This window comes from Diadema antillarum, unplaced genomic scaffold, assembly GCF_040938485.1.
Source record: "Diadema antillarum isolate AM-2024a unplaced genomic scaffold, OU_Dant_1.0 seq00000384_RagTag, whole genome shotgun sequence".
NCBI classification, from domain to species: Eukaryota; Metazoa; Echinodermata; class Echinoidea; order Diadematoida; family Diadematidae; genus Diadema; species Diadema antillarum.
The window spans coordinates 375,852-392,449 of NW_027271382.1; the positions used below are offsets into that span (position 1 = coordinate 375,852).

The 16,598-nt window shown below is 43.0% G+C and overlaps 1 protein-coding gene across 1 annotated transcript in view; it reads right to left on the minus strand.

Annotated features, from left to right (window-relative positions):
- The window catches only part of LOC139731753 (histone-lysine N-methyltransferase 2C-like), an 84,390-nt gene that overhangs the window by 19,247 nt on the left and 48,545 nt on the right, over nt 1–16,598 (minus strand). Inside the window, 3 exon segments of the mRNA XM_071642635.1 lie at nt 1,538–1,729; nt 4,797–8,834; nt 15,071–16,597. Coding sequence (XP_071498736.1) covers nt 1,538–1,729; nt 4,797–8,834; nt 15,071–16,597 — 5,757 coding nt within the window.

Sequence of the window (16,598 nt, forward strand, 5' to 3'; positions counted from 1 at the left end):
ACACTGTAACTCAAACACTAAACAACTGCGGCACTGAGATTACAAGGGCAAGCACTTCTCCTGTACTGACCTACAGAACTTTTCTGCAAAAACAAACTGCAGTTCCATACAGAGATATTCTGACAACCATGGTTTAACTTAATGTCAAATTAAAAACACTTGCAGTAGGCACAAGAGAATGAATGTACTCATGATAAAAGCATGATGGGTCAGTGTGAACAGCACAGCAGCATAAAAACTAAAAGTCAGGCCATATTGCACAATACAGCTTCGGTCACAACTCAGCGTACGTTTTTGGCGGAGGCCACGGCCGCCACGTTTATCTGAAAACGTGGGGGAGGAGTGGCAAAAGCATGAAGGGAGTACTATTGCGCAAGGTGTAAGTACGTGCCATTTAAGCGGTCGCGTCCATCATACGTTGCGCACATGGTAAGTTGTACGTGCTGACAACATGCTTACAACGTACGATTTCCATGCGACTGCCACGTTGTCGTACCCAGGAGGTACTTTCATATGCTGCTCAGGAATGTTGTAACTGCGTGCAAGTCGGTTGTACAGAGCACGCACGTCACCCATACTGGGGTGAATTTGTCGCCCGACCGCAGCTCAAACGCAGCGAAAGTTCTGCATGAACTAAAAGTGGAACTAAAAGTGCTACGTCGTGTCTGCGTACTCCCAAATCCGCACCGAGGCGGTACTTACTATGCATGGATCCACAAATTTTGCACACGTTTTTGCAAGTAGACAGCACGCACTTGCAAGTACGGCGAGTAGTGACCGAGGCATCAGCAAGACAAGCATGCGTGTGAATAGCAGGAGGCAATGAATGACTGCAGAGCAAGATGTTAGCACACATAAATATATTTATTATACATATTTAATGTCTCTTCCAGGAATGCATCCTCCAATGCAACCATTTCGATTTGAAACCAGCACTCTTGAATGACAGGAATCAAAGAGCCGGACCTTGGGAGAGACAGAGAAGTTAACACTCCATGCCATGCTGTGCGATTCACATCCACAGAACACTCATGATGACCGACTAACATAGGAGTCATGCAAACATCAAGCACTTGAAATGGTAGGGTCTATAGTATCTGGATGATACACATGATCATCAGCTGCAAAGCAACCCCCTTGGCTCAGACATCCACCTGACCACAGTGACAAAAACTACACAAACCATCACATATTTAGGGAGTGGAAATAGGACACAACCATGAAACATAATAGTTCTGATGTTGACAAAGCTCACGAGGTTGCATTAGACTGGACGTTAGGGCAAAGACAATGACGAAATAGCCCTCTTCCACAGAAGTGAGTAGCTTGGACAAACTTGACACAACAAATAGGAAGGTAATAAATGGCAGCTGCAGATATATGGGGATATATAAATATATACAGAGACACAGCGCAACACCAAACAGGACAGCTGAAAACTCAAACCTTTTTTTGTGTGCGTGTCACTGCTTTCTGCTTTTTTTGGCGCTTTTCTGCTCTGAAAGCACAATTTTGCACAAGTGGACTGCAGCCTCACCTTGCAAGTTAGTGGAGGGCGGCGGGGTGGGCAGGCCAGCCAAGAGGTGTCCCCCTGCCCCACTGTACGCATGGTTCATGGTGCGTGTGATTGTGCGCTGGTGTGCCTGCATCTCTCGCATGACCTCATCACCTGTCAGGACAGTGACCTCTGAACTTTGAACTGTGGTGGTGATGGTGGTGGTGGTGGTGGCTGAGGAAAGGGGGGCAAGAGGATGCATGCACCACTCAAGAGCACATCACATTTTGTCAACTGCTTTTTGGTTTGTTTCTGAAGCTACACGCAAAAAAAAAGACACACAAAAAAAGTGCACACAGTCACAGTTTCTTTTTCCTTCTTTGTTTTTCCAGCTTGAGGCACATCGAAACACTAACAGTATCATTACCCTCCCCACCTCAAGAAGAGGTAAATAACTGTCAACATCTGTGATTAAAACACCTGATCACGCAATGCTCACACCGAACCATTCTTTCTGTAGGATTTTACATCTACGCTGGTTCTTCTCCAGTGACACCTTCCAGTAACACCTTTTAAATGAGCTGATACAAACTGATCCTTATAAAGCTCCTACTGTCTCCTTGTCAAATTCCTCTTTGTTCCTCTCAACAGATTTATAATTTTGATAAGGGGCAAATATTATCACTCAAATGATCCAAATTCTAGCCAGCTGTAATGCCACTCACTTCAAATGCCCATAAATGACCATAACATTTACAGCTTGATATGTGTCCTTCTAACAAACATTCACTCCTTTTTATCTTTTTCCCTCCCCTTTGTCTCTGTATACCGTGGTTCTAGATCTCTGAAATTTGCATACATTTTATTGTTATTCTCCAACAAATTTCCCTCTTACCATTGCATACTATCTCTATTCCCCTTTCAATATTTCAGCTGTCATTTACATACTAGTAGCTTTTTGACCTACAAGAGCACACTAATTCTGAAGATAATTTTGGCCCAAACAATATCACATATGACTACCCCCCCCACCCCCCCCCCCAAAAAAAAGTAAAAGCTTCCTTATTTTTCTTTCCCCTATAATTCTGCATCTGCAACCAACATGTTGCAGCCCAGCACATAGGTCATCTTTTGACATCCTTTCCTGGATCGCAAAGCTAAAGCACATCTGCAAGAACTCATTACGCACACATAAAATCTGTATTTTTTTTTTTCTTTTCATCTAAAGCACAACGGCTAGTAACACATAGTAGGTGTAACAACAAATGTTCCAGCCTTTACAGTGTGGCTACTCCGACAGCAAGCATGGACTGGGATATAGCAAGAAACGGGGCTTGGGGGGAAGGTGGCAACATTCAGTGTGTAAAGCATGCTGAAAACATCAAATTCACTGATCCAACTCCCTTCTGCTGCACATGTTTAAATGCACACTTCTAGAATCTCCCATTCATCATCATCATCTTCCTGTGATCCACGCACAATGTACACAGCCTTTCCTACCCCTCCCCACACAGACAAAAGCTTGTGCTGATGTAGCCTTTTGACAAGGCCTCGTGGCTGAATATTGAGACTAACTCGCCACACCGAGCACTGCGAGAAATGGGTGAACGCGAGACCAAGTGGCGCAGCCACGAGGCCTTTTGAAACCTGGGTTTTTTTCCCTACCACCTCCCAACGAAGGCAAATATGATTTATTCATATATTCATGAGTCAGATCACAGTCGGTATGCTATTGAGGACGTGTCAACGCTGCGCTGGCAATGCAGGCAGCTACGGATGAGCGAGCCGCCGGCATGCATACTTATGCGTATTCATTAGATGCGACGGCGTGGTGAGCAATGCGGTCGCTGATTGGCTGCTACCCTTTTTGGAAGGAGAATTGACGAGAAACAACGCTCAAGTTAAGAAATTCATGTCAAGTTTCAAAAGGCCTCGGTCTAGCATTCACCCGTCCTCTCGCACTTAGTCTCTTTTTCAGCCACGAGGCCTTGCCGAAAGGCTAGTGCTGATGGGAAGCGGTGTTTTTCGATGGCAGATTGCGGCAAAGAATAATCACTTCATAATCTGCCCTGAGGCATGTGATTTTTAAACTGCATGATTTGCAGTGCAGAATAAGAACTTGGGGAAGTAAATATCACACTGATTTCCATTCAGTAAACTTTCTTGCCTGTAAACTTGGGAAGACATTGAATTTTAGGTAGTGTTTTACTATATCAGTGTCATTGACATCTTCCACAAAGCCGTTCAACAAGCTCACAGGAAACAAGGTGCATCATGGTTGCATTTTTCCATTTTCACAATAAGGCCAACACATCAAAAATCAACTGATCCAGTGAAAAAAAAAAAAAAATAATAATGAATAATTAAATAAATGAATAAATAAAAATAGGTCTATATGACCTATACTGCCATGAAAGCCTGTGCAATCAGAAAGATGCACTTTGTTCATGCGAAACACACATCAATATGTCCTTGCGAAGAAAAAGCAGAAGTTACAATAACTCCAGTCAACATCTAATATAAACTTTTAGAAGGAGGGGTGTAGTCAAAACACCTGTTTCCTATCCTGTTTAAAGTAAAATGTGCTCTAAAACTCCCACATTGCGCAGTGAAACAAATTCTTCCTGGCTTAACCTGCCCTTTTCATCTGCTCCTTGGTAAATGTAACACATATGGAAAATATTACCCTATGATAGCATTGTGGTAACCATTGCAGAATGCAAGGTGCAACAAAAGTAGCTCTGATAAACAACAAGTTAGTAAATGTAGCTACCAATAACTTTGTAAGTTCTATGATCATGTTCAATTGAGATCTCCCTCAATTTATCTGAGCCAATGATTATAATGCAATGTTCCAAAGTTGTTACCACACAATCAGTAATACTGCCCAATAAAACACTCCTGAGAAATATAGAAAGCTGCCAACCATTACTAGTATGTTGTCACACCCAAATGGCTTTGAAGTGTATGTTGATTTTGCATTTTTGATTTGTGTTGACTCCACATATCCTTGAAATCAGTACTGCAGACATTGCAGATGGAAACTCCTTCTTGAAATTGCAGAAAAGACCATGGTTTACTGCTAAGTCAAATTTGGATCTACCTTGCCACTTAAGACTGGTGATCAAAGCTTGTTGAGATTAACAAGTATCAACGACCATGTGAATGTCAGAAGTGCTGTGATCTGTTATAGGTTAACCATAATGCAAATATCCTGGGCATAAAGTGATAGTGCCACATGCAATTAAGAATGATGCAGTGCAGTAGTTGCTACTTTTAAGGGAAGATTTTTTTTACTCACCTTGTCCTTTGCGACTGACTTCCGTCAAAGCAGTGGGTCCATTAACAACACCGAGCGGAAGCTTGACTTTGCTGTCCGGCGAACCTTTGCTGAGGTGGTCATAGAAGTCGGGCACCCCGTCAAGGATGGCATGTCCAAATGCGCCACGTAGACGGGTGGAGCCGTTGGCAGTCCCACTTCCAAAGAGAGGGCACAGAGAAAAGTTGATGCCAACTTCTGGCTCTGACAGTTGCAATACTGGCATCTGCTTTAGGGCTGACATCAACTCCTCGACTGAAGAATAGCGACCCTCTTTGTTCTTCTTCGACTTTTTCTCCTTGTGTTTCTTCTTTTCCTTGTGCTTATGCTTCACTGGCAGTGGAGACGTGGGAGGTGGCCCAGGTGTAGGTGCCTTTTCTTTGGCAACAGACAGAGAGTAATCTAACTTTCCTTGCCTGTGTATCTCCAGCAGCATCTGGTGGTCATTTTCTGCAGGTTTCCCATCTTTTTTAACATAGGGCAGCTGCTCAATGATTTCAAGCTGCTTCTGCTGTTCCGACGTTAACTTTATGGGGCCTTCTTCATCATGCACTTCAGATAATATCTCACCACGTGGTTGCGCCAGAACAGAATCCACATTTCCTGTCCCTGCACCGGGCTTTTCCAGGTCTGCCTGACCTGGAACCGATGCCTTGCCAATCATGCTTTTCAGCCCAGCGGCACAAATTGAGGGACCCTGTAGAAGCTGCTTCAGCAGTTGATTCTGGCTGCTCTTCGATAAGCCATCTTTGGCTTCCTTTGCATTGATATCTCCTATCATTAGCATAGCTTGGCTCTGCTGAAGCTTGGTGAGATCAACATTGGCTGTGGGATCATTCGCCATGATGGATTGTAATGCCTGGTGAGTGGCGCTTCCTGGGGCAGTGTGCTGCAGTATGTTTTTGACACTTAGCATCATGCTGCTCTTTTCCTGTGTATGTCCAACTGCTGCCAACACTGCATTTTCATCAAATGTAGGAAGGGAAGTGGGGGGAACGGGAGTGGGCGGGGCACTGAAGGAATCACTAGGTTTCTTTTTGACTCGCTTCTTCTTTGACTTTGTCACCTTTGTTTGCATTCCTGGATAACTTGGAGGCATGGGAAAGCCCTCTGTTGTTGGTGTTGTGCTTTGCCCAGGTATCAAACCCTGCTGAGCTGAATCTCTAGGAAACTGAGACTGAACTGGTGACTGCAGTGGAGGTGTCATCTGATGCTGCGGTGATGGGAAAGGAGGTCGAATGCTCATAGGGCTGCCATGTACTTGCGGACCATGGCCAGGGGACATTCCTGGATTCTGTTGCTGACCAAATGGGACAACTCCACCGTGTTGTTGTGGTACAGGAAGTCTGGCTTGATTTACAATTGGTCCTGCATTCATCTGCTGTTGCTCCAATCTTTGCATTGCTCGAACATGTTCAAGCTCTTGTGCAAGCTGTATTCTTTGTCTTTCTTGCTGCTCTCTAAGCCTTTCCATTCGTTCCCTTTGCTGGAATGTTTCACTAAATGGGTTATTGTCATGTCCAATGTTGATTTGCATTCGCTTGTCTGTGCTGGACTGCAGAGGCATGCCCTTTCCTGATGCTGGAGAATTGAGGGGGGACTGGATTGCTGTTCCACTCTGACTCCCAGCATACTTCATTCCAACCTGAGTATTGGGCTGATGTGGTGCAGACTGATTGGATGCTGAAATAGGTGACTGCTGACCAGGGTGGATCATCATGGGTGATGGAGGTGGCATCATTGGTGATGGATGGCTGCTGTTTGATGCAGGCATTTGTCCTTGCGGTACCATTGGAGACTGCTGATCTGATAAAATCATTGGGGACTGCTGACCATGCTGCACCAAGGGGGACTGACCACCAGGTGGTCCCATGGGTGACTGTGAACCAGGGGGAACCATAGGAGATGCAACTCCTGGGGTAACAACTGGTGACTGATGAGAAGTGGATCCAACTGGTGATCGCTCACTGTTTTGCATTGGTGATTGTTGCTGAGTCATAGGAGACTGTTGTTGGCCTGATGAGACTGCAGGTGACTGATGGCCACCATGAAGAATTGGAGATTGAGGAACCATGGGTGACTGAACTGCCATTGGTGACTGCTGTTGAGGAGAAGGGCCAACACTACCTGGGTGCACTGGGTGTGACATGGGTGACTGCTGGGATGGTTGTATGGGCTGTTGTTGTGGCTGATTTCCTCCACGGACCATGCTCATCTGCTGACTTCCACCTGGCAGCATGCCGCTCTGATTGGTACCAGGCAAACTAGGAGTCTGTGGACTATTTATGGGGATCATTGGGGTCGGAGGTTTGCTACCAGGCATCAGCGGTGTCTGTGGGTTGCTACCTGGTAGATGAGGGGATGGCTGGCTATTATTTGTCATCATTGGTGATGACTGAGGCATGTGTCCATTTCCTTGAATCATGTGCATATGTTGGTTAACAGGAGACTGCTCTGCTGAGTTTGGAACCATTGGACTCCCATGTCCTGGCATGACCACCATCCCTTGATTGACACCCGGCATCATCTGCTGACCATGCATCATTGGTGACTGTTGACCTGACCTCACAGGGAATGGAGCTCTCTCACCAGTTATTGGTGACCGCATTGGATGTGGGATCGGTGGGGTCATCTGTCGCAACATCTGTCCTGGAGGTGCACCACCCTGCATCATGCCAGCATGTGGTCCTTGCATTAAGGAAGGGGATGGGGATGGTATAGACATTCCCTGATTGATCAATACATCTGGTGGTACATTTGGTGAGGTTCCCCCAGGTGGAACAAGAGTTGGCTGTTGACCTGCCATCATGGGGTTATGCATGCCAGGGTTCTGCCCCTGGCCCGGCATCATAAGACCCTGTGGAGACATCATGCCTGGCATCACAGCATTGTGATGACCAAGTGGTGAATGGTTTGGTGCCATCTTTTGTTGTTGCTTCATACGGAATTCCTGCAATAGAATTGCATGCTGTCTCTGCTGTTTGCGAACGTTCTCCAGACACTTTTGTTGCTTTGAATGCCTTCCCTGCACTGCCTCGAGTTCAAGTCGGTCACTTTCTGGAAATTGTTTGTTGTTTTTCTTACAGGCTCGTTGTCTTGATGTCAGGGCCTTCTTCTTTTTCCTTTCCTTGCCCACCTCATTTTCAAAGAATTTCAGTTTGAATTGCAGCTTCCTGTCCTTATTAAATATCCATTCCTCATACTCTGAGCTATTAGTGTCCTCCGGTGCTTTGTCCTCTGTGTTGTCATATGGGTCAAAGTTCAACATTGCCTGAGACATCCCATCCATAGCCATGTTGAAAAACGGAGACGGCATACGCTGCATATTCGGGGATATGAACCTTCCTGGGAATCTGAAGTTATGAGACTGAGGTTGGCCTGGCATACGGTTTATCATAGGCATTCCCATTCTAGATCCTGGACCGGGCAATCTTGGCATGCCATGCATTGGCATTTGATCTCCGGGATGACTTCCTGCCATATGCATCCCAGACCCCGGCATAGGAGGCCTTCCTCCAATGCCTGGATTCTGCACCACCATTGGTCCTCTAGGTCTCATGCCAAAGTGATTCTGAGGCACTGAGGACATTGGAGATATGGGGCCTGGGCTGGGGTGTGCTTGAATACCATCATGAGCATTGAATCTGGGGCCTTGTGGGAACACTTGCATCTGGGGATGACTGGGGGAGAATGGTCCCATTTCTTGACCATGGGCATTCATATTTGGCATTCCCTGAGCTCCTTGAGGTGTCTGAGGAGCCTGCTTGAAAAGATCAGCACTATTGCTCCTCAGTGGATCCTTGAGGAGGTCTACACCATGGAAATCTCCTGCCTGTGGAGTCCTGGGAGGTCTCATTCCTGGAGAGGCAGGAGGAATCCCTTGCACCACTGACTGCTGCTGCTGCTGCTGCTGCTGCTGCTCAGCTATCTGACGCTGCATCTGTACCTGATACTGACGATTCATTGCCAGGAGAAGCTGTGCATGAGGACCAGGTGGCTTAATGGTGAAGTCTTCAGCGTCTGAATAGGGGAAGACATGAACACAAAGAGAGCAAAAAAAAAAAATCCATGAACCACATGTATTTTACCTTTGTTTAGTAAACTGTCATTTCCTTCAACAACAACAAAAAAAGCTTTTGTATCCATTACACACACACACACACACACACACACATAAAAATTAACACAATTATTGCCAGTAGCTAAGAAGCATACAGGCACTAAGAAGAGAATATTCAGAATCAGCAAATTCACTTTGACCACAAATAAAAGCTTCATAAAAGAGTATACATTTTTATGTTTACTAGCTATCACGCTGTCTGAAAAACTGTCGTATTTGAAGGGTGCTCAATCTTAAAGGGATTGTATGGTTTTGGTTGAGACCTAACTTCAGGTTTCTAAAACTTTTTTTTTTAGATAATGAGAAACCTCTTATGAAATGTGACAGAGCACGTAATTCCAAGAGGAATTCAACGATTATTTGATGAAAATTGGTTTTGCAATGGCTGAGATATCCAAAAGAGAGCAATTCTACTAGAAGGTGGGACCAACCTTTTATTACGATCGCTTCGTTTTACTTTGTTTTCAGCTGTCTAAGCCATTCCAAAACAGATATTCATCAAATAACCTTTGAATTGCTCTTAGAATGGCATACTTTGTACTATTTTATTAGGTGATCCGAGTATCCTCTCGGATCACCTTCTGTATCTGTACGGATTCTTTCTTCTTCTTCTTCTTCTTCTTTCTTTATTTCTGGACAAATTTTGTGTATCGATTAGCTCAGAAAGTATTCTTCCTATCAATTTCAAACTTATACCATATGTATCATGTCCCAAAGACGACGGGTCTAATAAAATCATAGTGATCAGTCGACCGTGACGTCACTATGATGTCATTATATGAAAACACATTCTCAATCATATCTCATCAATGGAATGGAATTTTTCAATGAAATTTACGTCACATATATTTCAAGTTATGCGCATTCTACTCATATTCTCAAAATTCATATTTTCTCTTAAAACGCGCGCGTTGAAATATTTGTATGCTCAAATCGAGCTCAAATTTTTTTTGCACACGTTTCAGACCATTTGAAGCATTTTTGGAAAAATTGAAAAAAATGGACGGACGCGTACGCGTGCGCACATATACGCACGCACAGCTCATATGCAATAGAAATTTCCCATTTTTTTACACTTATCGGATGCCTGAAATGTCAAGGAATATTTCTACCAAGTTTCAAGTCAATCCGACTCAATATGACGTCATACGGGCCCGTCAAAGTTGAAATTCCGCGCGTGCGTCAATGGGGATACACAGTGCAATGCCAAAAAACCGCCAATTTTAAATCCGATTTTACTCGTCAGGATGGACGGTGACCCCCAATTTTCTTTACATATTCTGAAAGCTGATGAGTTGTACATGTCATTTCATGGGTTGGCGATACTGAAAAAATGATTAAAAGATATGAAATTTCTTAATAAAGTAAAAAAAGTAAATTTTCAAAATGACGTCATCAAATTGCAAGTTCACTCGAGCGTATCTCACTTATCCTTTGCCGATTTTCACCCAAATGTCAGTATGTTGTAGCTTATGAAATGGTCTTTCACAAATATATTAACACAATTTTAATTGGATGACAGCATCACCTCGTAAAAATGGATTGAATGTAACCTTGTCAAATTTGACCAGTTTACGTGTTATCTCAATGGGAGTGCAGTTTTTCTGGAAATGAAAATTGACATGACTATCTTTATCGAGCACTAGCTCCCTTGTGCTTTGGTGAATTTCTCCCAGATTTTAATATGTAGTAGCTGAGACTTTGGGCTATCGTGACTGTGCCCTCCATTTTTTCATTTGATGTCGGGATCACGTCCAAAAACTAGGTTGAAATTAAAGCTCATCTTCGATGTATTGAGATATTCCTTTCTTTTTGCAACTTTCTTTGCAATAACTCAAGAAAAACAAGCTATATCAGCCCAATATTTTGCACATGTTTAGTTCATGTCACGTACATTATTTCATAAAATGACAACTACTTGATCGGACACCATCTTGGGTATGTAAATTGAGGTCAAAGGTCATAAATGTTTTATCTTGTATCTTGGTGAATACATGTCCTATCTTTCCCATATTTTGCACACGCAAAGACCATGTTACAAGAATCAAAACAAAATAACCACTTTTTGCTCAGATGCCATCTTGCCTGTGCAAAGTGGGGTCAAAGGTCATATGTACTTTTTTTCTCTATCTTCGTTATGACGTGTTATCTCTATGGGAGGGAATTTTTCTAGATGTGAAAATTGACATGGTTGTCTTTATCGAGCACTAGCTCACTTACCCTTCGGTGAATTTCTCCCAGATTTTAATATGTTGTAGCTGAGACTTTGGGCTATCGTAATGTGCAATTTGTTTCTTCATACGACGTCGGCATCATGTCAAAAAACTTGGTTGAAATTAAAGCTTATTTTCGATGTTTTATGATATTTCTTTTTTTCTGAAACTTTCTTTGCAATAAGTCAAGAAAAACAGCCTTTATCACCCCCATATTTTGCACATGTTTAGTTCATGTCACGTACATTATTTCATAAAATAACAACTACTTGATCGGACACCATCTTGGGTAGGTAAATTAGGGTCAAAGGTCACAAATTGTTCATCCTGTATCTTGGTGAATACATGTCCTGTCTTTCCCATATTTTGCACACGCAAAGGGTATGTTACAATAATCACTTCACTAAATAACCACTTTTTGCTCAGATGCCATCTTGGGTGTGCAAAGTGGGGTCAAAGGTCAAATATACTTCATTCTGTATCTTCGTTAGTGTATACGGAATTCGGTACCAAAGATGGCAAGTCTGACTTCCTTTTCTAAATGAGAATCCAAACATCACACGGCCAATGTCTCCTCGACACAAATGAAACCGGTATGGTCATGCATATTGGGATCAGGACTCAAATCATTGATTTTCGAATAGATCGGATCACCTAATTTGTCAGTGTTGACAAATTCCGGTTCTAGTTTATATGTGGTTTCTTGGTATTTTGCAAAAAGTGAAAAGCCCAATCCTCATCTCCACAAATACTATACCATCCCCTTAAGAAGTAACTGAAACTAGAAATGTCGCTATGCGACTGGTATGCCTCCGCCACAATGCATGATTCTCCTAATAGGTCTATAGTACATGTGGACAATGTGTGATTACATTTTCACAAAATTGGCAAAATATTAAAATGACTTTGTCACAAATGTGTTGAATGTTCACCTTCCTTGACTTAGGTTTAATTGGATGAATAGGAGAGCATGTATTTGGGGATTTAAGGACTTATAACTTGACTTCAACCCTTTCATAAGTTTATGCACTGAGTAATTTTCAAGGTATGGAGAAAAAGTGCAATTTCTGTATTGAATAGTAAATTGTTACCATTTTCATCTGGCCTTTGACCCTAAAATTCATAAGAGAATCACTGTCAGGCAGAACATGCATAAATATGTACTAAGTTTCAAGATAACTTGAGCCACTTCCGAGATATGGAGGAAGAAGTAAGTTCAGCACTTTTACTTGATCTTTGACCTTTTTGGCAAAAAAAAAACCTGCTGGCATTGCATAAATATGAGGGAAATAGTAAAATTTTGAATTGTTGCCCTTGACCTTTGACCCCTGACCTTTGACCCCATGAACCCCAAATTCCCTAGATAATCACTGCCAGTCAGTACATGCATAAATACTATGTTCCATGAAGATACCTTGAACAATTTGCAAGATACGGAGAAAAAATGAAATTTTAACATTTTTACTTGACCTTTTGACCTTTGACCTCACGACCCAAAACTTTCACCAGAGAATCTTAATTGGGTAATACATGTATACACTAGGTTTCAAGAAAATATCTTCAGGCATTGCATAGATATGGGGGAAATAGTGCAATTTTAAGCATTTGACCTTGACCTTTTGACCTTTGACCTTGAGCATGTGCACCCAAAAGTTGATAGGCACAACTTCACCCCCTAATACACATACATGCCAAGTTTCATTAAGATACCTCAAAAGGTTTTTTAGTTACGCTGTCCACAAAATTCATTACGGACGGACGGACGGACAGACGGACAACCCGAAAACATAATGCCTCCGGCACCACTTCGTGGCGGAGGCATAAAAAGACTAAAAATGTCGCTATGGCGACTGATGCCTCCGCCATAATGCATGATTCTCCTAATAGGCGTATAGTACAATGTCTTCACAATGTGTGATCCATGACAGTTTCACATAACTGGCAAAATATTGAAATGACAGGTTTGTCAGAAATGTTTTGAACTGAGTTTGCTATAATTTTCTAAGAGTGCAGGTACACATATTTGGGGAATTGAGAATTTTTACTTGAATTCTGACGAACCTTTTTATAAGTTTATGCATTGAGTAATTTCCAAGGTATGAAGAAAGAGTGTAATGATGGAACAAAATAGATTTTTTTTTTTGAGGGGGGGGGGGGCATTGAAACCTGGCCTTTGACCCTTAACCTCTGACCTTCTGGCTGGAAATTTCTTGGAGAATCTCCATTAGGTAATGCATGTATTAAGTTTTGAAACTAATAATGCAAGCATTGCATATACTAGTATATGAGGGAAATAGTAAAATTTTGAGGAGTTGACCTTGACCTTTGACCCCTGACTATAGACTCATGACCCCTAAATTCCCTAGATAATCCCTGCCAGTCAGTACATGTGTATGTACCAAGTTCCACGAAGATACATTGAACCATTTGCGAGAAAAGTGATATTGCAACATTTTCACCTAACCTTTGACCTTTTGACCTATGACCTTATGACATGAAACTCTCTCTGGAGATTCTTTACGCAGTAGTACATGTCCACACCAAGTTTCAAGAAAATACCTTTGGGTATTGCATAGATATGGGGGGAAATTGCAACATTTGTAGCATTTGACCTTGACCTTTTGACCTTTGACCTCTTGCCAATGTCACTAAAATCTACTCAACTAATTGTCCCATCATGCATCATTCTTGGACCAAGTTTGGTGAAAGCTGCTTCATCCAGTTTTGAGTTGTCACGTAAACAGATAAATTTTAGGATTTGACCTTGATCTTTGACCTTTGACCTCTGTCCGATTTCACTGAAAAACTAATCAAGTAATTGTCCCATCATACATCATCTTCTAACAAAGTTTGGTGAAATTTGCTCCATCCAGTCTTCAGTTATCGTGTAAACGGATACAATTTCATGATTTGACCTTGACCTTTGACCTTTAGCCAATTTCACCCAAAATCTATTCAAATAATTGCCCTATCATACTTCATACTTGGACCAAGTTTGGTAAAATTCCAGTAAATATTACTCAAGTTATCGCGTAAACAAAAGCGGACGGACGGACGGACAACCCGAAAACATAATGCCTCCGGCACCACTTCGTGGCGGAGGCATAAAAAGTCTTAACCCTAACTAGGCTGGACTATTTAGGTAGATGATAGAGCCGGTGGGGGGGGGGGGCCTCCAGATCTTGGCCATTGACCACGCGATCACGACGAAAATTGGCACACACATTGTCTGTGACGTAATCTAAAATACGGTGAAGTTGATTTTTCAAAAAAAAATATAATTTATGCAAAATGATGCATGAAATCGGACTATTTGGTATAAATCATAAAATAAAGCTCAAAACAGGCACACTTTTTTGTGTATATATTCTTTTTAATGTCCTTAGCAAATATAAGAGAAAAAAATTGTGCCATTAGAAAAGTTTCTTAAGTATTCTATTGTTTTTTGATTTCTTATGTATTTCGTTGTTTTTTCGACTTTTTGATTTTCACTGTTTTTTCGATGAAATTTGTCCGCGACATTGTTCCGAACACGAAAATATGTTATGAATTGATTTTAATCACTAAAACCCCCCAAATAATCATGCTTTCATGAAATGTGCCTGTAAGCACAGTTTGCATTGAAATTGTACATGAATTCACGTTTTAGAGCAATTTTTGGTCTGACATGCATGTACATATTTATGCCTAAATTCAGAACCGCGCGCCCGGGCATCGTAAATTTAGTGTGCAAAGATGCCGGAGACTCGAAAGAAGAAAGTCATGAAACATCGCGGCGATAGCTTTTCGCGGTGGCGATACATCACGTGGAACGTCAAGGGGGGCCTCTCTAAGGCCCCCCCCCCCCCCCCCCCCCCCCCCCCCCCCCCCCCCCCGGTCTGGTTAGGGTTAAAGGGTAACGTGTATGGATTTGAACAGCTTACCTTTGGCAATCATCTTTGCCTCTGCTTGCAACCTCTCCAGATCCATGTTGTCTATAAAAAGGTCTGAATTCTTGTTCTTGTTATCACCCTTTACCACACTTGCTGCATCTGCAAGAGTTGGCTGTCCTTTTTGCTGATTCAGTTTCTGCTGTTCTTGTTTCTCTTTTTCCAACAGATCTTGCAGGAGTAGGGGTTGCTCATGGAGCAGGGTAGGCCTTCGTCCAGCTCCGTGTGTGCTGCTCTCCCCAGGAGTTACTGCAGCAGATGCCGCTGATGTTTGCGTCTCTGGAGGGACAGGCTGTTGTTGCGGAGTCTGTGCTGTGACAGTTTGAGGGTTTGGGTTGTCAAACCCAAGTGAAGCACTTGTGGATGCAGGTTGAGAAGTACTGTTAGTCTGGTTACTTGTCACATGACTGGGGATTTGATCTGCCACTTGGCTACTGCTAGACACAACCTGACTGACATGTGATGATGCCGCAGGTGTGACTTCTCCACCTGCTGAAGGATTCTGGCCGACAGCTGTGACAGCCTCGGACAAATTAGCTGATGCGACACTTTCAATTAGGGGTTTCACAACCGACCGATTAGCTTCAACAGAACCAGCTGTTTTTTGTGCCACTGCTTTCTCACTATTTTGATGACACTCTGACTTTACATCTTCTGTCTCTGTTTTCATTTTTGATTGGATTGATGAGAGAGCTTCTGACGTTACAGCCTTAGTGGAACTTGCATTTGTTGAATTTTTCGTGGGACCATTGGCTTTGACAGTTTCTCCAGACCCATCAGTAGCATTCATAGCATTGCTTTCCTCCGCAGAGCACCCTGCTTTGTCAGGCTGACTCCGTTGCAGCTCAAGATTGCCTCCATCCTTGGTAATGGTTACAGCTGAGCCACCAGGGGATTTGGGGGCATGATTTACAGAAAGTCCTTGTGAAGACTGTTCACCTTGCATTGAAGGTTTCGGTACAGCAGATTCCTTGTCCACTGCTACTGCACCTTTATCATCCCCTGCTAGCATCTTTGAAGTATGTAGCTCAGATCCCCCTTGCTCCCCTACAGTTTTCACTGGTGTGCCCCTAGCAACAGGCTCATCTGAGGGATTTCCATGTCTGCTTTCAGACAGGGATTGCTCTGTGGAATTTGCTTGGAGTTGATGGTTATCTGAGGCTGCACCAACAGCTGTGTCTGGAGGTTTTTCTCCATCCTTCAGGGTTGGTGCAGAGCTCATACCTTCATCTATAGCTTCGTCACTCAACCCAAAGTCTTTGAAGAGTTGCTGGTTTTCTGCAGAGTGCTTGTTGGTATCCAAATCAGTGCCAGCGAAGTCGATGAGACTGAATTCTCCTGAAAGAAGAAGGTCTTCCAGTTGGGCATCATGGTCTTCCTGTTGTGGTGTCATGGCAGGGTCCTGACCTGCAGGTAGGTGCAGTTCCGCTGGGACTCCTGATGGTTGCTGACTGGAAATGGCATTGTGAATGCGTCCAGATTGGCTCTGCATGGGATTTGCATTCTGGGCAGGGAAAGAGCA